General features: G+C 37.9%; 2 protein-coding genes across 9 annotated transcripts in view; one reads left to right on the top strand and one right to left on the bottom strand.

Moving 5' to 3' along the window:
- The window catches only part of HMGCR (3-hydroxy-3-methylglutaryl-CoA reductase), a 53,304-nt gene extending 41,433 nt beyond the window's left edge, over positions 1 to 11,871 (bottom strand). The window contains exon 1 of the mRNA XM_019929822.3: positions 11,562 to 11,871. The gene's annotated coding sequence lies outside the window, so the exon portion shown is untranslated. The remainder of the gene's footprint in view (positions 1 to 11,561) is intronic.
- A 155-nt stretch (positions 11,872 to 12,026) lies between these two features.
- The window catches only part of ANKRD31 (ankyrin repeat domain 31), a 128,721-nt gene continuing 113,369 nt past the window's right edge, over positions 12,027 to 27,378 (top strand). For 4 of the 8 annotated variants that reach the window (XM_073802219.1, XM_033852945.2, XM_073802215.1 and 1 more), the window contains exons 1-3: positions 12,029 to 12,375; positions 20,905 to 20,978; positions 24,440 to 24,540. In XM_073802219.1, coding sequence (XP_073658320.1) covers positions 12,224 to 12,375; positions 20,905 to 20,978; positions 24,440 to 24,540 — 327 coding nt within the window. In that variant the 5' untranslated portion in view covers positions 12,029 to 12,223. Of the gene's footprint in view, positions 12,376 to 20,904; positions 20,979 to 24,439; positions 24,541 to 27,378 lie in introns of all 8 variants that reach the window. The other 4 variants (XM_073802216.1, XM_073802217.1, XM_073802214.1 and 1 more) reach the window with 3 other exon arrangements.

Below are 27,378 nucleotides of genomic sequence, written 5' to 3'. Positions count from 1 at the left end.
GGCTCCCCAACCTGGGGGTCTGGCAACGGGAGGAGGAATTCCCAGAGAATCAGACTTTGAAGGCTAGCGGGATTTGATTGCAGGACTTCGACAGGACTGGGGGAAACAGAGACTCCACTCTTGGAGGGCACACGCAAAGTAGTGTGTGCATCAGGACCCGGGGGAAGGAGCAGTGACCCCACAGGAAACTGAACCAGACCTACCTGCTAGTGTTGGAGGGTCTCCTGCAGAGGGGGGGTGGCTGTTGTCTCACCATGAGGACAAGGACACTGGGAGCAGAAGTTCTGGGAAGTACTCCTTGGCGTGCGCCCTCCCAAAGTCCACCATTAGCCCCACCAAAGAGCCCAGGTAGGCTCCAGTGTTGCGTCGCCTCAGGCCAAACAACCAACAGGGAGGGAACCCAGCCCCACCCATCATCAGACAAGCAGTTTAAAGTTTTACTGAGCTCTGCCCACCAGAGCAACACCCAGCTCTACCCACCACCAGTCCCTCTCATCAGGAAACTCACACAAGCCTCTGAGATAGCCTCATCCACCAGAAGGCAGACAGCAGAAGTAAGAAGAACTACAATCCTGCAGCCTGTGGAACAAAAACCACATTCACAGAAAGACAGACAAGATAAAAAGGCAGAGGGCTATGTACCAGATGAAGGAACAAGATAAAACCCCAGAAAAACAACTAAATGAAGTGGAGATAGGCAACCTTCCAGAAAAAGAATTCAGAATAATGGTAGTGAAGATGATCCAGTACCTCGGAAAAACAATGGAGGCAAAGATCGAGAAGATGCAAGAAATGTTTCATAAACATCTAGAAGAATTAAAGAACAAACACCTAGAAGAATTAAAGGACAAACAAACAGAGATGAACAATACAGTAACTGAAATGAAAAATACACTAGAAGGAATCAACAGCAGAATAACTGAGGCAGAAGAATGGATAAGTGACCTGGAAGACAGAATGGTACAATTCACTGCTGCAGAACAGAATAAAGAATGAAAAGAAATGAAGATAGCCTAAGAGACCTCTGGGATGACATTAAATGCACCAACATTCACATTTATAGGGGTCCCAGAAGGAGAAGAGAAGGACCAGAGAAAGTATCTGAAGAGATTATAGTCGAAAACTTCCCTAACATGGGAAAGGAAACAGCCACCCAAATCCAGGAAGCGCAGAGAGTCCCATACAGAATAAACCCTAGGAGAAACACGCAAGACACATAGTAATCAAATTGGCAAAAATTAAAGACAAAGAAAAATTATTAAAAGCAACAAGGGAAAAATGACAAATAACATACAAGGGAACTCCCATAAGGTTAACAGCTGATTTCTCAGCAGAAACTCTACAAGCCAGGAGGGAATGGCATGATATATTTAAAGTGATGAAAGGGAAGAACCTACAACCAAGATTACTCTACCCAGCAAGGATCGCATTCAGATTCCACGGAGAAATCAAAAGCTTTACAGACAAGCAAAAGCTAAGAGAATTCAGTGCCACCAAACCAGCTCTACAACAAATGCTAAAGGAACTTCTCTAAGTGGGAAACACAAGAGAAGAAAAGGACTTACAAAAAAAAAAAAAACCCAAAGCAATTAAGAAAATGGTAATAGGAACATACTTATTGATAATTACCTTAAATGTCAATGGATTAAATGCTCCAACTAAAAGACACAGGCTCACTGAAAGGATACAAAAACAGGACCCATATACATGCTGTCTACAAGAGACCCACTTCAGACCTAGGGACACATACAGACTGAAAGTGAGGGGTTGGAAAAAGATATTCCATGCAAATGGAAATCAAAAGAAAGCTGGAGTAGCAATTCTCATCAGATAAAATAGACTTTAAAATGTAGAATGTTACATGAGACAAGGAAGGACACTACATAATGATCAAGGGATCAATCCAAGAAGAAGATATAACAATTATAAATATATATGCACCCAAGATAGCAGCATCTCATACATAAGGCAAATGCTAACAGCTATAAAAGAGGAAATCGACTGTAACACAATAATAGTGGGGGACTTTAACACCTCACTTACACCAATGGACAGATCATCCAGACAGAAAATTAATAAGGAAACAAAAGCTTTAAATGACACAATAGACTAGATAGATTTAATTGATATTTATAGGAAATTCCATCCCAAAACAGCAGATTACACTCTCTTCTCAAGTGCACACGGAACATTCTCCAGGAAAGGTCACATCTTGGGTTACAAATCAAGCCTTGGTAAATTTAAGAAAATGGAAATCATATCAAGCATCATTTCTGACCACAACGCTATGAGAGTAGAAATCAATTACAGGGAAAAAAACGTAAAAAGCACAAACACATGGAGGGTAAATAATATGTTACTAAATAACCAAGAGATCACTGAAGAAATCAAAGAGGAAATTAAAAAATACTTAGAGACAGATGACAATGAAAACACGACGATCCAAAACCTATAGGATGCAGCAAAAGCAGTTCTAAGAGGGAAGTTTATAGCTACACAATCCTACCTCAAGAAAGAAGAAAAATCTCAAATACACAATCTAACCTTACACCTAAAGGAACCTTAGAAAAAGAAGAACAAAGCCCAAAGTTAGTAGAAGGAAAGAAATCATAAAGATCAGAGCAGAAATAAATGAAATAGAATCAAAGAAAACAATAGCAAAGATCAATAAAACTAAAAGCTGATTCTTTGAGAAAATAAACAAAATTGATAAACCTTTAGCCAGACTCATCAAGAAAAAGAGGGAGAGGACTCAAATCAATAAAATCAGAAATGAAAAAGGAGAAGTTACAACAGACACCACAGAAATACAAAGCATCATAAGAGACTACTACAAGTAACTCTATGCCAATAAAATGGACAACCTGGAAGAAATGGACAAATTCTTAGAAAGGGATAACCTTCCAAGACAGAAACAGGAAGAAATAGAAAATATGAAGAGACAAATCACAAGTAATGAAGTTGAAACTGTGATTACAGATCTTCCAACAAACAAAAGTCCAGGAACAGACGGCTTCACAGGTGAATTCTATGAAACATTTAGAGAAGCACTAACACCTATCCTTCTCACACTCTTCCAAAATATAGCAGAGGGAGGAGCATTCCCAAACTCATTCTACGAGGCCACCATCACCCTGATACCAAAACCAGACAAAGATACTACAAAAAAAGAAAATTACAGAACAATATCACTGGTGAATATAGATGCAAAAATCCTCAACAAAATACTGGCAAACAGAATCCAACAACATATTAAAAGGATCATACACCATGATCAAGTGGGATTTATCCAGGGATGCAAGGATTCTTCAATATACACAAATCAATCAGTGTGATACACCAATTAACAAATTGAAGAATAAAAACCATATGAGCATCTCAGTAGATGCAGAAAAAGGTTTTGACAAAATTCAAAACCCATTTAGGACAAAAACTCTCCAGAAAGTGGGCACAGAGGGAACCTACCTCATCATAATAAAGGCCATATACGACAAACCCACAGCAAACGTCACTCTCAATGGTGAAAAACTGAAAGCATTTCCTCTAAGATCAGAATCAAGACAAGGATGTCCACTCTCGCCACTCTTATTCAACATAGTTTTGGAAGTCTTATTCACGGCAATCATAGAAGAAAAAGAAAAATAAGGAATACAAATTGGAAAAGAAGTAAAACTGTCACTGTTTGCAGATGACATGATACCTATACATAGATAATCCTAAAGATGCCACCAGAAAACTTCTAGCGCTAATCAATGAATTTGGTAAAGTAGCAGGATACATTAATGCACAAAAATCTCTTGCATTTCCTATACACTAACAACAAAAGATCAGAAAGAGAAATTACGGAAACAACCCCATTCACCATTGCAACAAAAAGAATAAAATACCTAGGAATAAACCTACCTAAGGAGGTAAAAGACCTGTACTCAGAAAGCTATAAGTCACTGATCAAAGAAATCAAAGATGACACAAACAGATGGAGAGATATACCATGTTCTTGGATTGGAAGAATCAGTATTGTGAAAATGACTATACTACCCAATCTACAGATTCAATGCAATCCCCATCAAATTACCAATGGCATTTTTTACAGAGCTAGAATAAAAAATTTTAAAATTTGTATGGAGACACAAAAGACCCTGAATAGCCAAAGCAATCTTGAGGGGAAAAAACGGAGCTGGAGGAATCAGACCCCCTGATTTCAGACTATACTACAAAGCTACAGTAATCAAGACAATATGGTACTGGCACAAAAACAGAAAGACAGATCAATGGAACCGGATAGAAAGCCCAGAGATAAACCCATGCACCTATGGTCAACTAATCTATGACAAAGGAGACAAGGATATACAATGGAGAAAAGACAGTCTCTTCAATAAGTGGTGCTGGAAAAGCTGGACAGCTACATGTAAAAGAATGAAATTAGAACACTCCCTAACACCATACACAAAAATAAACTCAAAATGGATTAAAGACCAAAATGTAAGACCAGACACTATATAACTCTTAGAGGAATATATAGGAAGAACACTCTTTGACATAAATCCAGCAAGATCTTTTTTGACCCACCTCCTAGAGTAATGTAAATAAAAACAAAAATAAACAAATGGGACCTAATGAAACTTAAAAGCTTTCGCACAGCAAAGGAAACTATAAACAAGATGATAAGACAACCCTCAGAATGGGAGAAAATATTTGGCAACAAATCAATGGAGAAAGGATTAATCTCCAAAATATATAAACAGCTCATGCAGCTCAATATTAAAACACAAACAACCCTATCAAAAATTGGGCAGAAGACCTAAATAGACATTTCTCCAAAGAAACATACAGATGGCCAAGAGGCACATGAAAAGCTGCTCACGTGCTCACTAATTATTAGAGAAATGCAAATCAAAACTACAATGAGGTGGCACCTCACGCCGGTCAGAATGGCCATCATCAGAAAATCTATAAACAACAAATGCTGGAGAGGGTGTGGAGAAAAGTGAACCCTCTTGCACTGTCGGTGGGAATGTAAATTGATACAGCCACTGTGGAGAACAGTATGGAGGTTCCTTAAAAAATTAAAAATAGAATTACTATATGACCCAGCAATCCCACTACTGGGCATATACCCAGAGAAAACCATAATTCAAAAAGACACATGCACCCCAACGTTCACTGCAGCACTATTTACAATAGCCAGGTCAGGGAAGCAACCTAAATGCCAATCAACAGATGAATGATAAGGAAGATGTGGTACATATATACAATGGAATATTACTCATCCATAAAATGGAATGAAATTGGGTCATTTGTAGAGATGTGGATCACCTAGAGACTGTCATACAGAGTGAAGCAAGTCAGAAAGAGAAAAACAAATATTATATATTAAATCATGTATGTGGAATTCTAGAAAAATGGTACAGATGAACCAGTTTGCAAGGCAGAAATAGAGACACAGATATAGAGAACAAACGTATGGACCCAAGGGGGAAAGCGGGGGGTGGGGGGCGGGGGGGGGGTGGTGGTGGGATGAACTGGGAGATTGGGATTGACATGTATACACTAATATGCATAAAATAGATAATTAATCAGAACCTGCTGTATTAAAAAAAATAAAATTCAAAAAAAGAAAAAAAATTGAATAGGCAAGCCAGAGACAAGTAAAAAGTATTCATGATGCATAAATCTGACAAAGGCCTCATGTCCAGACTGTGTAAAGGACTCCTACAAACCAACAATAAAAATACAAACAGCCCAATTGACAAGTGGGCAAAAAATTTGCATAGAAACTACAAAAGGTACAAACAGTCAAAAAGCACATAGAAGGTGCTTAGTGTCCTTAGCCATTAGGGAAATGCAAATTAAAACCACAATGAGATACTATTTCACACCCACCAGAATGGGTAATAAATAGGAGATTGACTATCAAATGTTGGTGAAGATATGGAGCAAAGGGAGCTTTCATACATGGCTGGTAGGAGTATAGAAAGGCAGTTTCTTATAAAGTTAAACATATACCCACCATATACCCCAGCAATTGTACTCTTAGGTATTTACCTAAGAGAAATGAAAACATACATCCACAAAAAGACTTCAGTGAGAATATTACTAGCAGCCTCTCTATAATAGCCTCCAAAGTGGAAATAAATGTTTGTCAACAGGCGAGTGGACTAAACAAATTTGGTATGTTCATACAGTGTAACAGTACTCAGCAATAAAGAGGAATGCATTGATATAAAGCACATCGGTGAATCTTAAAAACATTAAACCTACTAAAAGAATCCAGTTTAAAAAGATACATACAATATGATTCCATTTACATGAAAGGCTACTCTGTGGTGCTAGAGAAACTACATGATAGAAATCAGAAAGTATTTGCTTGGGGGTAGGTATTGAGGAAAGGGAAGAAGCAATGGAAATATTCTTAATCCTGTTTTAAGCAGTGGTTACGTGTGTGTGTGTGTGTGTGTGTGTGTGTGTGTGTGTGTGTATTCAAAACCATTGAACTGCATCATTTTACTACATCAAAATTCTGATTAACCTTTCATGGTTGGCATTTTTGTGTCTTTCTACTTTGGCAGACCTGCTAATATATTAGTCTAAACTAGTTTACATGACTGTTTCAGTTACACACAAAGAATATCCCATTACCATATGTAAATTTGGCAATTTCATGAGTCCAAAAATCAACTAAAATTTATTATTTTTATGTATTAATCATTTATGTAAATTATACTTTTAAGATTTGAGCTTTTAAGATTACCGTTTTTCCACTTACAACTCCGATTTTCCTCCTGTAGGTTGTGTATGCTGGTGTAAGAAATACAGAAACTTTTTTTAAAAAAAAATCCACCACACATTGAACTGAACATTAAGGTCTACATATGTCATTATATGCAAATTATTCCTTAATGAAGAGAAGCAATAAAAAACCGATTATACAGTTCTTCAGTAGCAGAGTCAGGGGGTGGCTTGGTATGCTTGATAACCTCTTATTTCCTCAATCCCCCTAAACAACCCCAAATAAACATACACTCTAAGATAAAGGTGTGAATTTGCTGTGTAAGCAGCTAAGTGACAACTGTGTTTGCTATTCAAACACAACCTTTGTTGAAGTTTCATAGCTCTCACTTCAAAAAGATTATCACCTTGACACCTTTCCTATATGAAATTCCAGAGCTGTCACTGTTCAGCTCTTTGCTTTATTCTGTAAATAGTATACCAAGAGAAGCTATACATGTCTATGTATATATCTGCTTTTCATTCTTCTTAATGACAACATAGTATTCCACTGATAATCCCCTATTGATGGACATTTAGGGTGTCTCTAACTTTTCAAAATTACTGTTGGAATCTTCTGAACTTGTCAAAACTAGTTGACAAAATCAGTGTCATTTTCACCAGGCTGTTGCATTTGCGTTTCTAATTCTTTGACAGCCTATCATGACTTTATCTGTCACTTTGATTGCCAATTTTTTATACCAACATTATACTGTGTTTTTAGGGGGAAAATAATTTAAGAATCCTTACAAAACCCTGATAATCATGTTTAACATCTGTTGCTTTTTTCATGTCATCATAAATTATAAAATGTTGTAATGTATTTCTCCTTCTGAGACAGATGATCAGTTTATAACTGTTGCCCCCTAACTAGGTCATTTTGCATTTTCACTTCTAAAGAAATATATTACTCATGATCTAATAGAGCTAAACAATGAATAATTATGATTTTAGAGATCACACAGAATAGCAACGTCTTGTAGGCATCCTGGGGCAATGGGTCAGGGAGGGTTGTTATAAGTTACCACTAGGCATGCCTAGTCCTCTGATTCTCATTTTTGAGATGCCGAGTTTTTGCAATCAACCTTTGCTGATTTTATGGGCTTCACTGTAATATATCTTTTTGTCAATCACCAGAATAACACATGCTATTAATTATTCTTCAGAGGGTTTTTTAAAATGAAATATTAATTGCTTATTAGGCTATTACCTTAAATTTCATAGTACTTTTAACTTTTTGAATTATTTTCATATCTATTTTATATATGCCATTTTAAAGTAAAATTGAGCTTCTATATTAAATTCTGCACTAAGAAAGGACATAGCCTGTAGGAGTTGGGTCAGCATATTCCTACACAAGTGAATCAACTATAACGATGACTGCAAAACAAATTTAGGTATTGAACCAACACCTAATCCTGTGTAAACCTGTCTCTGTGTTTTCCCACATTTTGCAGTTTTTGAGAAAGGGTCTCACATATACTGATTTTTCAGATTACATGCATATTCTCATTCATTTCTAAATTCACAAAATAGTTCTTATTTGTGCTGAAGACCATGCAAATAATTTGGGTTGATGGATGGCAATCTTTTTTTTTTTTAATCCAAATCTTTGAGAAAATGAATGTTATTTTTGGAAAATGCATTTTAAAATACTCATCATAAAATACTCAGTGAAGTACTTTATATACCTTTATTTTGGAGGGAAATAAAGTAATAAGGTGAAAAGTGGGTTTACTCTCTTAGATATTCATGTTGTGTTATATTTATGATCAAGCAAATCTTCCATGAAAGTCTCATCTCTTACAGTTCTGGGATCTAAAGTAACCTGGATAGAATGGAAATGCTATGAAGCTATATAAGCAGGAAAAAATTAAAATTTTAAAAGCCAAATATATTGTGTAACCACAAAAATCCTGAGACTTCTTTTTCAAAATCCACACTTCCAAACAAGTCTCATTATAGTACACCTTGTGCATACTCCACTTCCTGCTTAGTGCCTGAGTCCTCATCTCACACCACTCTCCTCTGACTCCCCAGCTTCCGGCACACAAGCCTCCTGGGATGTCTCAGGGCCTGTGCACTTATGTTCATTATTCAAATGTCACCTCTTCAGAGAGGTGATCTCTGACCATGTTCTCTAATCAGCAGCCTCTTTATTTCTCTCAGGCACACATCACTCTCTGAATTATCTCATTTATTTATGTACTTGTTTGTTGTCTGACTCATCCATTAGAAGGCGAGGCCAGTAAGGGAAGGGCCCTAATTCCCAGCCCTCCTTCAGGGCACTGAGCCTCACGAGCATTTGTGGTATAGCATATATGCTATTGGTATGATTTTGGAATTTTCCTTCCTAATGAAAATCTGAGGTGGCAAAGCTGGCCTTTTACTTTTAATTCACCTTTAAAACAAGTAAAGAATTCCCAAATAGAACTTTTTCTCGAAAGACTTAAAGCCTAAATGGAAATCAAGCAATGAAAATTTAATTATAGTTCTGAAGGATTACTTGGTTTCATTTTATAAATTTACTATACAATATTATTCCTCAAAGATTCAAATTTTGATATAATCTAACTTAACTGTATTCTGCCTCATATTCTTTAATTTTTTACAGATATTTGTTGGTTTAAAAAGAATATAATGCTCTTCTCAAGGTTTTCTGACTAATTCACTATGTGTTAGTATTTATATTAACAAGCAATCAATTTTCCTTTTTAACTACTTGAATTTCTCCCCTATTCTTAGGACTCTTTAAATCTAAAAGAGTTCCCATTCTCTCTTTTTTTACCCCATGATATTAAATTGTTGAAAGAAACCAGGTCATTTGTCCTATTGAATTTCCCACATTCTAGATTTGGTTAATTTTATCTTCCTGGTGTTAACACATTTCTCTGCTTTTCCACCTTCCCCCCTCATATAAATAACTGATAGTTAGATCTAGAGTCTTGATTAGATTCAGGTTTTTAACTTTTATGGGGGCTTAGAATACTTCATAGGTAGCACCATTTATTCCTATTGTATCATGCCTGGAGGAGCATATTTGGTTATCTCACTATTAGTGATATGTTAAGGTTATCAGTGGATGTAATGTTGTCAGCCTGATCTACCTGTTACAAAATTCCCCATCAGCCTTTCACCTGGGAATTTAGGACTGTTTTAAACATGGAGGATATATAGGTGGAGAGGTGTAGAAAACACAAAGAGGTCTAGTTCTTTACATATTTATTACTGTTCTGCCTCGTTTATAGAGTTGAGGTGAGGAATATTCAAATAAGTTTATTTTTTGTATATTAACTGTAGGTTATTTTATTTTTATTGAAGTATAGTTGATTTATAATATTGTGTTAGTTTCAGGTGTACAGCAGAGTGATTCAGTTATACATATATATATATGTTTTTCAGGTTCTTTTCCATTGTAGGTTATTACAGGATATTGAATATAGTTCCTCGTGCTATACAGTAAATCTTTGTTGTTTATCTATTTTATATATCATAGTGTGTATCTGTTAATCCTATAATCCTAATTTACCCCCCCTTCCCCTTTGGTAACCGTAAGTTTGTTTTCTATGTCTATGAGTCTGTTTCTGTTTTGTAAATAAATTCATTTGTATTATTTTTCCACATATAAGTGATATATAATTTTTGTCTTTCTCTGTCTGACTGACTTCACTTAGTGGGATATTTTTTAGGTCTATCCATGATGCTGCAAACAGCAATACTTCAGTCTTTATGACTGAGTAATATTCCATCGTATATATATATACACCACATCTTTATCCATTTATCTGTGGATGGACACTTCAGTTGCTTCCATGTCTTGGCTATTATAAATAGTGCTGCTATGAACATTGGGGTACATGACTCTTTTTAAATTAGAGTTTTTGTCTTTTCCAGATATATGCCCAGGAGTGGGACTGCTGGATCATATGGTAGCTCTAGTTTTAGTTTTTTAAGGAACCTTCACACTGTTTCCCATAGTGGCTTCACACTGTTTCCCATAGTGGCTGCACAGTTGTAGGAGGGTTTCCTTTTCTCCACACCCAGAATCAAGTAAGTTTAAAAGACAACCACGAACCAAGTGTTTTAAACAGCAGTGGCTTAACTATGGTCTAAATAGTAAAGTGCACAGGGAACTCTGCTCAATACTCTGTAATAACATAAATGGGAAAAGAATTTGAAAAAGAACAGATACATGCATATGTATAACTGAATCACTTTGCTGTACACCTGAAACTAACATTGTTAATCAACTCTACTCCAATACAAAATAAAAATCTTGAAAAGTAGTAAAATAATAATAGGTATGGCAAAGCCACTCCATGTACTGAAAAGGACAGTAAATTGAGGAGTCAGAAAACCCTAGTTTCTTTCATTTATTTGACAAACCATTAAAGACCCAATATGTGCTTGGACCCTGTAGATTCCGAAGTGAGTACCATAAACTTGCTATGCAGAAAGGGTGTGTCTTATTGGAATCTTCCTCTCACTTGGGAGGTGGAGCTCACTTGGCTTTGTTTCGAATGAGTCTGAATTAAAAACTTGCGAAGAGACTGAAATCAAATATATAAGAATGTAGTCACTTCATTTAAAAATAATAATTGGTTACTGTGGGAGGCTGCTAGGCACCAATATTATTATAAAAAGTAATAAAGGGAAAATACAAGGCATTTAACCTGCCTTTCCAACACAATCTGTATTCCAGCATAACCAAAGAGTTGAGGAAAAAACAGAAATATAAAACAAACCAGTTGGATCATCTAAAAACTTCTGATTAACATTTTTGTTTTGCTTACCTCAGGGGGACTCTTGGGGAAGGGATGTCAAAGGGATTAAGGAGAAAGGCAGCACTTGAAGGACTCAAAAACACTCTTCGGGGCTAAGACCACATTCTGGCTTCAGAAAAGTCTAGCAGAGCTGACAGTTCTTTCCGGGTCTGCGTCTCACAAGCCCGAGATGAGCTGCACGGCACGTGACCCAGCTCTCCCTCGCTGCCGGTATAGCGTTAGGCGGGCTCGGCCTCCAGTCTGTCCGGTGCAACGCTTCCTTTCCGATCCCCGCGGCCGCAGCTCTAGACCCCCCCCGCCACCGCCCAGCCACAAAGCAAAAGTGCGGAAGGCGAGTATGGTAGCCGGCCACGCCCCAGGCCGCCGGGAAACCCGGGACCCGCGGGCGCGCGCCCGGCCACTTCGGGTCACTTCCGGCCACGGGAGCGGGGGAGGCGGGGTCGACGTACGGCGCGCGGGTCAGACGAGCGGCGCGCGGCTCCCCCTGCCGGCGGCGTGGGGTCAGGCCTCCGCGCTGGCCCGCCTTCCCCACGACGCTCTCCGACCCCGCGGTGTGTGCTCGCGTGGCCCACCGGGCTCCCGCCACCAGTTTTGTTCTGAATTTACAATTTCTCCTGGCCCTCAGAGCAAATTAAAAATTTTTTTATTTTTATTTTTTATTTTTTGGGGGAATGGAGGAGTTAGAGAAAGAGGATAAAAAAGACTTGGAGTGTGAGGCGGAGATGGAGGAAGGTGCCCAGGCCCCAGACTGGGACAGTGATGAAACGGTGATCGAGGCATCGGTGACGGAGAGCGACCAGGAAGAAGAGTTGCCCTGGAGAAGGTGACCGCCGTTGGGCCTGGGTTCTGGCGGCGGGTGGCCCTCTGAGGGTTGAGGAGAAATTGTTACCAGCCGAACGTCTGCGTGCGGGCGGGAGTAGGGCCTCATGGGGCAGCTAGGCCTGAGCTCCGAATTTCGTATATAAAGAAGATCGCAACTGCCCCCTAGCCCTTCCCCAACTTAGGACCGAATGAGCTCTATAGCAGGTGGCTTTCTGACATTTTTAAAAAGCCTTCTTAGCCTGGGGCTTTTTTTGCGTAGGCAAAATAGTCTTGGGTCTAAACTCCTCAAGTGCATTTTGCTTCCAGCGACTCGTAGCTCAGGTCCAGGAGACGGTTAGTATACTTTCTCTCAGGAAGAGAATGTGTGACGGGGGAAATGGTTACTACCAAACTGGAAACGGATAGTTTTATAAGAATCAAGGGAAGATGGTAGTTCCGTTCATCAAAACATATCTAGTTCCCAGTGCTGGACACAGGGAGAAGATAAAAGAGATGAGGCCACTGACTCTGAGAAATCTACAGGCCAGGAAAGACGTAAACAGATGATTTCAATGTAATGTGGGAAGTCAGGGTAGGAAGGATGCCCAGGCTGGTTTAGGAGCCCAGAGGGATGCTTACCTCAACCTAAGTGGTCATCAGAGTTTGCCAGGGTTGACTTCTGGGTAGAGTCTTGAAGGTGGGTCGGAATTTGTCAGATGAAGGAGAGGAGGTTTTCAGGCCAAGGAGGTTTTCATGCAGTTGCATGCATGGGTAAAGGTGTAGTGGTGGGACATAGCATTGTGTTATGTGTGTTGGAATGTGCAAACAGTTGGGTGTTACTGAAGTGTTAAATGGGGAGATGGGTGTAGTGAAAGATGAGCCTGGAGAGAAAGGTACAGTAAGGTCACGTGAGGCCTCTTGTAGCCTGTGTGTGTCCTGGTAGGGAGCTTGTAAGATGTTAAGTGGAGGAGCAGCATAATCAGATTTTCATTCACTCAGGCATGCCCTAGACTAGGGCTTTACAAATTTTTTTTTTTTTTTTTTTTTTTTTTTTTGCGGTACGGGGGCCTCTCACTGCTGTGGCCTCTGCCGTTGCGGAGCACAGGCTCCGGACGCGCAGGCTCAGAGGCCATGGCTCACGGGCCCAGCCGCTCCGCGGCATGTGGGATCTTCCCGGACCGGGGCTCGAACCCGTGTCCCCTGCATCAGCAGGCGGACTCTCAACCACTGCGCCACCAGGGAAGCCTGGGCTTTGCAAATTTTAATGAAAGTTATGAATTTCTTATAAATCACTTCAGAATCCTGTTACAAGGTGGATTCCAACTCAGGAGTTCTAGGCTGGGGTTTGAGATTCTGCATTTCTAGCAAGCGTCCAGGTTAAAGTTGGTACTATTAGATCAGGGATCACCTTTTGCAAAGCAAGGCTATAGGGGTTAGCTTTGGGATCAAAGTAGTAACAGACTGGGATGATGAGAGCTTAACTAGGCAGAAACAGTGGGAATAGAGGGAAAAGGACAAATCTGAGAAGCCTTTAGAAAGTAAATTTAGCTGCAGATGGTGATTGATGAGATATGGAGGATGAGGGCAGGGCAGCAGTAAAGGATGATATTCAGATTTTTGGCTCTTTTATATACAGAAACAGTAATATTTGCTCTTATTGGTGTACAGGGACCATTTTGACTGGTACCTGGAGTCTTATAACAACCACTACACTCAAGATCCGGAACAGTTCTGTTATGCCAAAAAAACAAAAAAACTCCTTCGGGCTGCCCTGTCCCTTGTAGTCAAGCCCCTCCCTTCCCATTTAAATCACTATTTCCATTTGTGTGATATATCATCTTTTTTAATCTGTCTGCTTTCATTTTCCTCACTGTCTTTCATTTTCAGCAGTTTGATTATGATGTTTCTGGTAATGATTTTATTTGTGTTTTTCCTGTTTGGGGTTCACTGCTTCTCGAATCTATAAACATATCTTTCACCAAACTTCGGAAGTTTTCTGTCATGATATCTTCATATATATTTTTATGTACCAATCTTTTTATCCTCTCTTTCTGGGGTTTTTGTTGTTGTTGTTTGTTTGTTTGTGGTACGCAGGCCTCTCACTGTTGTAGCCTCTCCCATTGCGGAGCACAGGCTCCGGACGCACAGGCTCAGCGGCCACGGCTCACGGACCCAGCTGCTCTGCAGCATGTGGGATCTTCCCGGACCGGGGCACAAACCAGCATCCCCTGCATCGGCAGGTGGACTCTCAACCACTGCGCCACCAGGGAAGCCCTCTTTCTGGGGTTTTAAATGACATGAATGGTAGACCTTTTGATAGTCTCCAGATCCTTGAGGCTCTAATAATTTTTTTTGATTTTTTCTCTCTTAGTTCTTCAGACTGTATAATTTCTATTGCTTTATCTTAAGATTCACTTAGTTTTTCCTGTCTCATCTCCATTCTGTTGTTGAGACCATCCAGTGAATTTTTAATTTCAGATATTATATCTCCTAAAATTTCCATCAGATTCTCTTTTACAGTTTTTATTTCTCTGCTGAGAACTTCATTGTTTTCATCCATTGATAAATGTTCACATTTATGTAATAGAGAATTATTATAATAGCTGCATTAAGGTCTTTGTCTTGTAATTCCAGCATCTGGGCTTGGGAGGTTGGGGCATTGGCATCTGTTATTTTTTCTCTCAAGAATTAGTCAGATTTTCCTTTTCTTTGCACGTTGAGTAATTCTGGATTATATCCTGTATATTTTGAATGTTATGTTTTGGACTCTTGTTCCTGTTAAAATCCTCTAGAGGGAGTTGATTTTTGTTTGTTTTAACAGGCAGTCAATCTGATTAGGTTCTGACTGCATGTTCTGTTTTGCCTTCTGTGGGTGGTGGTTACATCAGTCCAATTTTCAAAGCCTTTACTATTTGAGTAAAGCCTTTACTTTACTGTTTGCGTCCGTCTGACTCATGTACCACTCAGGGATTAATCTGGAATTTGGACAGTAGTTAATATCATAGTTCAGTTCTCTAAGCCTTTGTTACACTTTTCTGAATCTGCTCTGCATGTGGACAGCTCAGGGTTGAGCCTCACATTTATGTTGGATCATATACAGAAGTAGGTGATTCCCCTTCCTGCTCTCTTTTCTCCAGGATTCTCATGCACCCTTCCCTCCCCATGCCCACATGTTGATTCGTTTGACCAGAAAGATGGATTTCTTTCAGTGTTAGCCTTCTTGCTGTAGAGTAGTTCCCTGCAGTTGGGGCCACCTTCAGGGCAAAGTGAAAGAAAAAGAGAAGAAAATAAAAGAGGTTCTTTTCATACTCTTGGGAGTATGGTTCCTCTAGTAGGAGAGAGACAGGTTTTCTCTTAAGTTTTAAGTGCCCAAGCTACCATGATTGGTAGCAGTATAGCTCTGAAGCTAAAGAGAGAAAACAAGAAAACTCAGGCACATTCCCCCCACACCTTCCGGCATTCAGGGATCCCTTTCCCTAGTTCTCTGGATAAAGGTAGGAGAGGTTTCTTCTGGAGTTTTTGCTGTCTGTGTCCACTGTACACTTCTAGGTTTAGGCCTAGGATCAAAGCTGGAGACAAGAAAAAGAAAAAAAGAGCAAAAAACAAAACAAAGAAACCAAGCAAACCATGAGACTCACCTACTCCAGAGTTGTTATTTAGATTTCAATTTCAGTCCCCAGTTTACCTGCTATTATTTACTTTTCAGATTGCTCAGGTAGCTGTTAAAAAAAAATTCTACCAGAGTTTTTATTTTTATTTTTTTTATAGATGGCACTGTCTTCTTTTTTTTTTTAATATTTATTTATTTATTTATTTGGTAGCACTGGGTCTTAGTTGCAGCAGGCAGGCTCCTCTAGTTGCGGCTCACGGGCTCCTTATTTGTGGCACATGGGCTCCTTAGTTGTGGCAGGTGAGCTCCTTAGTGGCAGGTGGGCTCCTTAGTTGAAGCTCACTGGCTCCTTAGTTGTGGCATGCAAACTCTTAGTTGTGGCATGCGAACTCTTAGTTGTGGCATGCATGTGGGATCTAGTTCCCTGACCAGGGATCAAACCTGGGCCCCCTGCATTGGGAGCATGGAGTCTTAACCCCTGCGTCACCAGGGAAGTCCCATCTACCAGAGTTTTTAGTTGTAATGAGTGGAGAACTAGGCTATAGATGGCTTACTCTATCTTGACTGACCAATCTTTTTTTTCCCCCTAATTCATTTTTAAATGCTTCTCTGCAGTGCCATAGAAGCATCATTCTTTCAGATCTCATAGCTCAAGGTTAAAAATTAGTTTTCTTTTTATTGGTATGAAAATACAAAGTCTAAGCATTGCTGGAGCTGAATACCATTGCTTCCCTCCCACCCATCTTCTTTGCTTACTTACATGCAGTTTATTCTGTTTTTCATGCACAAGCTCTCTACTTTGACTGGAATGAGGAGCACAGGTCCTAGTAGAGCAGAGACCCCCAACAGGCAAAATGTTATACATAAATAATCCTTAAATGTTGCAGCTATTAAGGTGCTTTTGCTAAGATCTGAGAAGAGGTTTGATGACCACTGGGATTAGATAAAGCAAGGCTTTCAAAGAATGAGGATGCCAGGTGTTAACTGTGCCAGAAAAGTACTCTGAGGACCTGGACTTGGTCCTAGCCCTCTTGAAACTGTAAAATGCATCCAGTCCCTTTTTTGGCTTGGTAAGTGTTGCTACTAATCTGTAAGAATTTAACTTGCTGATTAGTGAGGTTTTGTTTGCTTGTGATTTGTTTACTAAGAGGCAGGATTCATTTTTCTTATATATGCCCTGGGAACCTTTTACCAATCATTAATTTCTGTCCCAGCCTCCCGTAAATGTGAACTGCTCAATAACATTAAGGGATATACTGCAAACTAATCCTGTTCAATACATTTAAACAGAACCACCTTATAAGATAGTTCATTATTACCTGGATTTAGGTATATGTTCAGGTCAAATCATGTCCTCTGAACATTATAAGTGCATATAGTAAAAGGCTAATTGAACATAATTACCCTGCAAGATGAGTGTTAATTCTTTCCCTTAAGATAGGCTAGCACTATTTTCATGTGAATTGTCTAGATGGAAAATACCTGTTTTAAAGGATACAGTTGCAGAAGGGAAAAATAGCAAAATACAAGGAGACAAAGAATTAATAATCACATTAAATTAGCTAAAGAAAGCAACATTTTTGGTCAGGATATATGGCAAATAGGGGCTCTTCCAATGATTAAAACAGAATGGTGCCAAGTACTATTCTTAAAACTGTTAAATGGAGAGAAGAGAAGAGACAGAGCAAGATTAGCTTCAGTAGTGGGCATCAGTCCCCCGTGGCCAGCAGTCACTCTCTGCAGCTGATGCAGGGCCATTGGTCTGCCCACACCCCTCTTGTGCCACAGAACGAAGGACTTCATCCTCTCCCAACAGAGGATAGACAGAGCAGTGGGGTTGGCCAGGTACCATATGACACACATGTTTAAACAGAACGAAGGAGTACACACTGAGTCTAAACAGGGAAAGGGATTCCCATATAAGGTGGTAAGTCTAGTACAGGCTGGGAGGAGTCTATCTTTTAGTAAGAAGGTGTTCCAGACCCAAGGCCTAGCAGGGGTTGAAAGACTGTATGCACAAGACTGCCTTTCTCAGCACATTCTTTGTTATCTCCTGTAGGAAGTACACACAGTGCCTCCCCAGACTGAACTCGAATCAGATCAAACCTCTATATATAATAACCAGTTTACAGGAAATATACAGGACAGAGGAACATGTTAAATGACATGCAGTCTTCAAATCCAAAATGTGGGAAACTCTATAGGAAAAACAACTCAGTTTCTTCAACAAATAAATTGTAAGGGGCAGGGAAGGGGATAACTTATAGATTTTCAAAGAGACTTAAGAGACATACAACCAAATGCAATGTGTGCATCTTGTTTGGAGCCTGATATGAGCAAAACAACTGTAAAAAGAGACAGGGAAATCTGACTACAATCTGTTTATTAGTTTACATTGCTGTGTAACAGCTTACTCCAAAACTTACTAGCATCTTAAAACAATACACATACTGTGCAGTTTCTGTGGTTCAGAAATCTAGGAGTGGCTTAACTGGATCATCAGCTTCAAGGACTCAGAAGGCTGCATTTATCTCAAGGCTTCATGAGAAAGATCTTCTTCCCAAATGGTGGCTGTAAGATTCAGTTCCTTCTCTGGCTATTGAACTGAGTCCCTAATTCCTCTCTGACTGTTGACTGGGGGCCTCCCTTAGTTTCTTGCTACATAGGCTTCTGCAAATGGCTTTCACAACATGGCAAGCTGGCTTCCATGAGAGGGAAGAAGCAAGAGAATAAGAGAGTAAGATGGAAGCCACTATCTTTTTGTAACCTAATCTCAGAAGGAACATCTCAACCTATTTGCTGTATTTTGTTTATTAGAAGAGTCACTGGATCCAGTCCGTACTCAAGGATAAGTACCATATACAAGGGCATAAATACCGGGAGCCATTATAGAGGCTGCTTACTAGAGACTGTAAATTTAATAATATTAAGGAGTTATTGACTTCTTTTTAGGTATGAAATTTTGGCTGTGTTTTTAAAGGTGTGATTATTACGGTTACGTTTGAAGAGCCCTTATCTTTTAAAGTTGAATACTGAAATATTTCCAGATGAAGTGGAATAAGATGTCTAGGATTTGCTTTAAAAATAATCCAGTGGGAGACTCGCAGTGGGTAGAGAGGAAGGCAGAGGGATCATAGAGGACGCAAGATTGGCTGTGTACTGATAATTGTTGCACCTAGACGATGAGTATACTATTGTCTCTATTACTTGTTTATGTTTGTAATTTTCCATAAAAAAAGTAAAAAGCAAAATGAATAAGTAAATAAACCAAAACACCCCTACTTCCAAATCATATATTTATGCCTTAGTACATTGTTACATTCTTGGATTCTGGCAAAATTTTAAAACATTTTTTTTTATTGTGGTAAGATATATATAACATAGAATTTAGCATTTTAACCATTTTTAAGTGTATAATTCAATAGCATTAAGTATATTCACATTGTTGTACAACCATCACTACTAGTTATCTCCAGAATTTTTTCATCTTCCCAGGCTGACACTCTGTGTACCCTTTAAATAAGAGCTCCTCATTCTTTCATGCCTTCAGCCTCTGGCAACTACCATTCTACTTTCTATGAATCTGACTCCTCTAGATACCTCATGTAAATGGAATTATACCATTTTTGTTCTTTTGTGTCTGGCTTATTTCACTTAGTATGATGTCTCTAAGGTCTATCCATGTTGTAGCATGTATCAGTAGTTCCTTCCTTTTTAAGGCTGAAAAATATTCCACTGTATGTCTGTACACATTTTGTTTATCCACTCATCTGTTGATGGATACTTGTCAATTCCACCTTTTAGCTATTGTGAATAATGTTTCTATGAACATGGGTGTACAAGTTAGGTCCCTGCTTTCAGTTATTTTGTGTACATACCCAGAAATGGAATTAATGGATCAAATGGTAGTTCTATGTCTAATTTTTGAGGAACCACCAAACTTTTTCACAGTGGCTGTACCATTTTACATTTCCAGTAGAAAGTACAAGAATTCCAGTTTCTCTATATCCTTGCCACACTTGTTATTTTCTGTTTTTTGGTTGGTGTGAAGCGGTACCTCATTGTGGTTTTGATTTACATTTCCCTAATGTTTAGTATTGTTGAGCATCTTTTCATGTACTTACTGGCTATTTGTATATTCTCTTTGGAGAAATGTCTATTCAAGTCCTTTGCCTGTTTTTTCATTCTGTAAAGGTTTTTTAAGCAGAAGAAATAGATACTTAGGTCTGCCTAGTAGCATACTCACTGTGCTATATCATTGCTATTTGTATCCCTCACCAGATCTGAAGCTTCTCGAGAATAAGGACTGTCTTCTCTCTTTACCTTGGTGCTGCCAAGAGCATAGTAAGAAGTGAATCCAAAAGTTAAAGTTCTGTAATTGTATGTTCTGAAAATATACACTCAGATTTAACCCTGGGATTTTAATCTGAAATTCTCTGTGGTATAGAGAAAGGTGAAGGAAAAAACCCAACAGCACTGGTCCTTCAAATAATCTCATTTCACTTCTGTTCAAAAACTATATTGATATTTGTCCCTTACTCCAAAATATATAAAAATAGCAGAATATTTATTAAAATGAACATGACCACATGAATATGTCTTTATTTTTCATCTTGGATAAGTTTTAAATTAAAGGCTACATTTCTGGAAAAAAAATTTTGATATAGAATATTAATAGTGGTATAACTAAGAATTTTAACAAATTAATTATAATTTTTATGAGTAGTTTACATTGAACCATGTTAAAAGTTTATCCACTTAATCATTTTTCAGTTTATGCAATATATCATCATATTATACACCTTAAACTTTGCACAATGTTGTATGTCAATTATATCTCGATAAAGCTGGAAAAAATTTTCTAAAAGATGACAGTTGATTTGTTAGTCTTTGTTTAGGAAACATCATAACATCTGTACCTTCTTTTCTTATGTTTGAAAGGTTGATTTTTAAGGAAGACACATCTCTTAGATCTGAGTTCAGTCTCCATCCTGGTATAAGTAGAACATGCAAAGGTGAGAAATAATTCTTTTCTCTAAGTAGTTCCTTTAATTTTCCAAGTATTATTATTCCATTAACTTCTCCTTTTATATTTAGTCTTATTCTTTAACTCTTTACACGGAGTTAGTTTCTTACAGGCATCTGTAATAGACCTTAAAATCTGTTATTTTATAAGGATAGCAATGGAGATTGTAACTTCTGGAAGATGTTTAAGACTTTTAGAGAGGGCTACTGAGTTGTGGAAGTGGCACTCGAATAGCAATTCTCCACCCCAGAATTTCCTGCTTAACCCTGAACTTTCCTATTTGCAAAAGTAGATAATACTTTATAATAATCAGTCTGATTCTTTCTGACTAAAATTAAGGTACAAATATCCTTGGTATATATATTTTTAAAAAGAGCCTTTCACTTACAAATTCTCCAAACCTCCTAAGTCCACTTCTAGATCAATTTAAGCACTTCTGGAAAAATCTATCACTAATTGTTACAGTTCAAAAAGATCAATTCTGCAGTAGCTGTTCAAATTGTAGGTTATTTCCTTTTATGATTTCTTCCTGTGAGCCATTTTTTATTGGAGGATGTCTGGAAATAGGTGTAGAATGGAAGGAAAATCTCCTAAACATCATGAAAATCTTCTTGTGTGTATACACTTGTCCCTTGGTATCGATGGAGGATTGATTCCAGGAACCCCGGTATACACCCAGATCCTCAGATTCTCAAGTCCCATAGTTGGCCCTCCCTATCTGTGGATTGCACATCCACAAATTCCACCAGCCGCAGATTGTAAGCATAGTACACGATATGGTCTGCGGTTGGTGGAATCTGTGGACGCCATACCCATGGATATGGAGGGCCAAATATATGTCTATGAAAAAAAAAATCCTTGTTTAAGTGGACCTGCGTAGTTCAAGCCCACTGTAGTTCACAAAGTCTTCACTGTACTTCCTCTCACCTGATACCCCAGCGGCAAATTACAGCTTCTTCTTGGAGTAGTTTTTCCTACATGTAATTGGAAGGGATAGTGTGTAATATTGGTCTCCAGAATGTGTTCTTATGATACATAAAATGACACTAGGAAGAAGTTAGAGATCTGTTTCAATATTCCAACCAAGTTTTTTCCCTTCCCTTCCCTTCCCTTCGCTTCCCCAAATGGATAGACCTTAATTATTTTTGCCAATTTTTTAAAGTATAAAATATTTTTTAAATGTAAAATTATATAATGCAGAAAGTGAAAGATCTCATCCCCTTCTCTTCCCTGTAATTCCACTCCCAACAATTGGCAGTGTTTAGTATTTGTGTTTCTTTCCAGACTTTTGCATACCAATATATATATCTTTTTTCATAATTAGTATTGTACTACATGTATTATTTCTTTGTTATATTGATCTACCTCAGCCTGTTAAATTGCTGCTTTTATTCCATTGTATGAATGTACCATTTAATGATTTGATTATGTTTGATGTTTCTCAGTATTATATCTTTGCCTACTTTTCTGATTATTTCCTTAGAGTAACTAGCTAAAGTTAGATTTGCTTTAAAGGATGAGCACATGTCAGACCTTGACATATATTGCCCCCTAAAATAGATGACTTTTTCCCTCTAGATCCAACACAGGACATATGCAATCTTTGCCAAACTGGTGAATAAAACATATCTGATTATTTTAATTTGCATTTTTGAAGAATGCCAAGGCTAGGCATGTTTTAATATTGACCATTTATAGTTTTTTTGTGTGTGTGAAGTGCCTTAATGTCTCTTATTCTCGTTTTATTGTTAATTTATAAGAGCATTTTATATATTAAAGATAGCAAAACTTTGTTGTATGTACATTGTAAATAGTTTTATCCAGTTTCCTAGTTATTATTTAATGTTATTCATGATATGTTTTGTAGTACAGAAATTAAAAATTTTTATATAATAAAATCTGTCAGTCTTTTCTTTCAAGGTTTCTTTTTTCAAACTTAGAAATATTTTACCTATCTCAAGACCATAAAAATATTTTCTTTATCTTTTTTTCCATTTATTATATTTATTGTTTTTACTTTTATGTCTTTAATATTTTTAGAATAATTTAGCTTATGGGGGGTAGGTAGGGTAGGTCTCTAACTTCATTTTTTTCAAATGATTAACTAATTGCCCCAGTTTTATTTATTGAATGTCATCTTGTTGCCACTGTTTAAAATACCATTATTGTTATATATTAAATTCCCAAATATATTATAGGTCTGTTTCCCACTTTTTGTTTTGTTTCACTGATATATTTGATTATTTCTACTTCTGTGCCATCACTACATTATTTTATCAGCCTTAGATTTTAATACATTTCCATATCTTGGAGGGAACATATTCTCCTACACAGAGTAGTTGGCTTGCAGCATACATCCTAAGCTTCTTTGGTACAAACAGCAAGCTCTTTGGTACAAATAGTATGAGACTTCAGCCACTGTGAGCTTCCAGCTTACCCTCCTTCATATTTTGTCTGTGGGATTTACTCTGAGCTAGGTGGTTTTCTGGGATTCTGATGGAAGAATTCCATATACTGGTTACTTCTGAGGGAGCCCCTCCTTTTCCTATGATGAGTGACAAGCTGCTAACCAGGGTTTGGTTTCCCTCTAATCCATTCCCATCTTCTATATTTTTTATTTTATATATATTTTTTATTTTATATTTCCTTTTTCCCATTGCTGCTTCAGATTTTTTTTTAAAACTAATTTCTTTGGATTCTTTTTGGGAACTCGGAAGGGAAGAAAAGTTAAATATGGGCTAAATTTGCCGTCTTGAAAATTCTGACTCTTCTTGAATAATATATTAGCATTATGAGTTTTTAAAAATGACTTAAAATGGAAAAAGAAAGTGTTCTTTCTAGCAGGGTTTAAGTCTGTACAATTTTCTTTATATATCCTTTGCATTCATTCATCCTGGGACAAAGAAATATCAAGTATTATTTCATTCAGCATCGTGTATACGTTTCTTCTTAAATTTAAAAACCTTGACGCATAAAAGTGGCAGTTAGGAAATTATGATTTACAAAATGATTTTTTAAATTTATTTATTTATTATTTATTTTTGGCTGCATTGGGTCTCTGTTTCTGTGCGCAGACTTTCTCTAGTTGCGGCTAGCAAGGGCTACTCTTGTGGTGCGCAAGCTTCTCTTTGTCGTGGCTTCTCTTGTTGCAGAGCATGGTCTCTAGGCGTGTGGGCTTCAGTAGTTGTGGCACGCGGGCTCTGGAGCACAGACTCAGTAGTTGTGGCGCACGGGCTTAGTTGCTCTGCGGCATGTGGGATCCTCCCAGACCAGGGCTCAAACCTGTGTCCCCTGCATTTGCAGGAGGATTCTTAACCACTGCACCACCAGGGAAGTCCCGTACAAGATGATTTTTAATGACATTTTGCAGTGTCTATAAAATCCTTGGGTCATTGTTAAAGCAGAGCAACAAAACTATTGCAAATGATTTATGATTATATTTCATTCTAGGCACTCCAGAGATTCAACTTGAATTCAAACTCAGAGAGGATCCACAAGAGCAACTGAATAAAAATCAGATGATGCCTATTAGTGAGGATGCAGTCTTACAGGTATGTAGTATATTGATTAAATACATACTTATTAAAAATTGGTAATGCTGTTTGAAATAGGGGCAAATTACTAATGATTAATTCTATTTGTCTATTATTTTACTTCTTTCTTTTCTTACTCAGCTTTTTCCCTTTTCTTCACCAGTCATTCTGTTTCTTCACTGCAACTTCAGTAAAAGCCAAATGTTTTAGGCCCTCTTTCCTTTATTTATTTCTCTTTCTGGTAGAGACGTGGAATTGAGAAGGTTAAAATAGGCTAAAATAGGATATAATAATTACAGTTTCATCTCCATTGTGTGTCAGAGGTCACCTTAAATTTGTGAAGAAGATACTAGTCTGTGTAGTATAATTTGAGATATGGGCCACTGAAAGACCCTTCTATTGTCGTGTGTGTGTGTGTGTGTGTGTGTGTGTGTGTGTGTGTGTGTGTGAGTGCATGTGTGTGGGCACACACTTAGATACACAAATTTTCACTTGTTTCTTTTTAATGCAGTCACCATGGCGAAAGGTAAGGGATGATTCATTTAGCACCTTGGCATAAATAAGTTAGCTAACCAGAGATAACTACAGAGTCTTAAGGAATAGAACGGAGAATACATTTATTTTAATAGCAGAAACTGACAGCAGTTCCAAAGAGTGACCATGCGGGTTTATTTAATATTGTACCTAGGAAGGTGTATCAGTTGAATTATATCTAGTCAAAAGAGTAAAATTCAACACCAAATATTTTTTTAAAGCTGAGGTGTCCATATTTAGTTTCTACTAATTTGTTGAAATATCATTTTTGTAACTTCTGATTTAAGAAAAATAATTTTTTTCCCTTTAGCTTCAATAACTGTGAAATAGGAAATAAAAATTAACTGTTTTCAATTTATCTGAGAAACATTTACCATGTGAAAATTGTATCAGGCTCTAGATTGTACCTCAGAACGGTGATTTTGAGAGCTTGATTACCAAACTTATTTGGATAGTGTTGACTTAAAAAATTGCACAAAGTGAGAGTTACGAGGTAAGTTTTATTTGGGGCAAAAGGAGCACTGCAGCCCGGGAGACAGCGTTTCAGATAACTCTGAGAAACTGCTTTGAGGAGGCGAGGGGAAGAGCCAGGATAAATAGGAGTTTTGCAACAAAGGGCAGGTAGTCGGGGACATTAAAAGATTATTGTTAATGAAAGAAAGCCAGATATCTCAAGTTAAGGAATTTAGATCTTTTCTGTGTATGGGAAGATGCCAGAGTCTGGGCTCGTTGAAATCATTCCTTTGATGTGAACCTCAGCTCTCTGGGGCCGGTATCCTGTATTTTCACATGCTGAGTTTCCTCAGGGCTCACCGCAGGGAGTGGCTGCAGTCTGATGGCTGCTAGATGGCAGGTATTCTTTTCAGCCCTGAGTTTCCTCAGGGCTCACTGGCTCACGTTGGATGGTTGCAATCATTGATGACTGTGACATCCTTTGTTTATCGATACGGCAGGAAATATTCCATTTATAAATATTCCATTCCATTTATAAATATTCCATTTATTAGTAGCTTTTTAAAAATATAGACTCTCAGACCCGTATTTGAGTAGAACCTAGGACTGTCCATTTTTCAAAAGCCTCCCAAGTAATTGCTGATGATCAGCTGTTGGAACAATTGTCATAGAGGACTTGAAGAGTTAATGAATGTATCTTTCAAAGATTTTTCATGAGATTGTAACTCAGCCATCTGCTGGTTATGGGCTTGTTGTAAAATTAAGATAAGAAGGATAAATGAAGCACTTGGTATTGGTCCCTCTCTTTTGCCTTCGTGGGAATTCATTGGTAGTAAAATAGATACCTCCTTTAACTTTCCACTGCCCACCCCCCCCCCCCACCGTTTTTGTGTACAGTAAGAGTTAGACCATGTTATCAAAGTGTTAAACATCTGTAGCAAATTTTAATTGATATCAGTTTTTAAATTAACAGATGCTGCTTTCACAGTTTTTTATTTTATTCTTTGAAAATAAACCTTTAGAAATTTAACTATATGAGTAAAATTGATTTTGTCAAATAAATAGAGAGACCAGAAAAGGTGCTTTCCCAGAGTTATTTAAAGAAAAAAATATATATTGTTTCACAACTTCAACCTAATTTTAAGTAAATTCTAAATAATTCAGTTACTAAACAGATTTCTAAATAAATTTTTCTTAAAACTCAGATATAATATTGATATTCAACTTCAAAACAAACTATTTTAGAAATGATGAGATTGGGATTGACACATATACACTACTATGTATAAAATAAACAACTAATGAGAACCTACTGTTTAGCACAGGGCGTGCTACTCAATGATCTGTGGTGACCTAAATGGGACGGAAATCTAAAAAAGAGTGGATATATGTATATGTATAACTGATTCAGTTTACTGCACAGCAAAAACTAACACAACATTATAAAGCAACTGTACTGCAATAAAAATTTTTTTAAAAATGATGGAACATTTCAAGTAAGGGCAAACTATGAAGAAATAGAGGATCTTTGGTTTGACATGCACTATGCTAATTTTTTTTTGCAGTATGTGGGCCTCTCACTGCTGTGGCCTCTCCCATTGCGGAGCACAGGCTCCGGACGCACAGGCTCAGTGGCTATGGCTCATGGGCCCAGCAGCTCCACGGCATGTGGGATCTTCCCAGACTGGGGCACGAACCCGTGTCCCCTGCATCGGCACGCAGACTCCCAACCACTGCACCACCAGGGAAGCCCCACTATGCTAATTTTTAAAAACATAGGGAGCAGTCTTTTAAAATATTTCATACTCATCATTTTTATTGGGTCTTGCCGTACCTTTTCTTGTTCTTTATAGGTGCTATGGCAAGCAG

The sequence above is a fragment of the Tursiops truncatus genome, chromosome 3 (assembly GCF_011762595.2).
Source record: "Tursiops truncatus isolate mTurTru1 chromosome 3, mTurTru1.mat.Y, whole genome shotgun sequence".
Taxonomy (NCBI): Eukaryota; Metazoa; Chordata; class Mammalia; order Artiodactyla; family Delphinidae; genus Tursiops; species Tursiops truncatus.
Note: the sequence above shows the minus strand (reverse complement) of the source record. Positions and strands in the feature narration are given on the sequence as shown.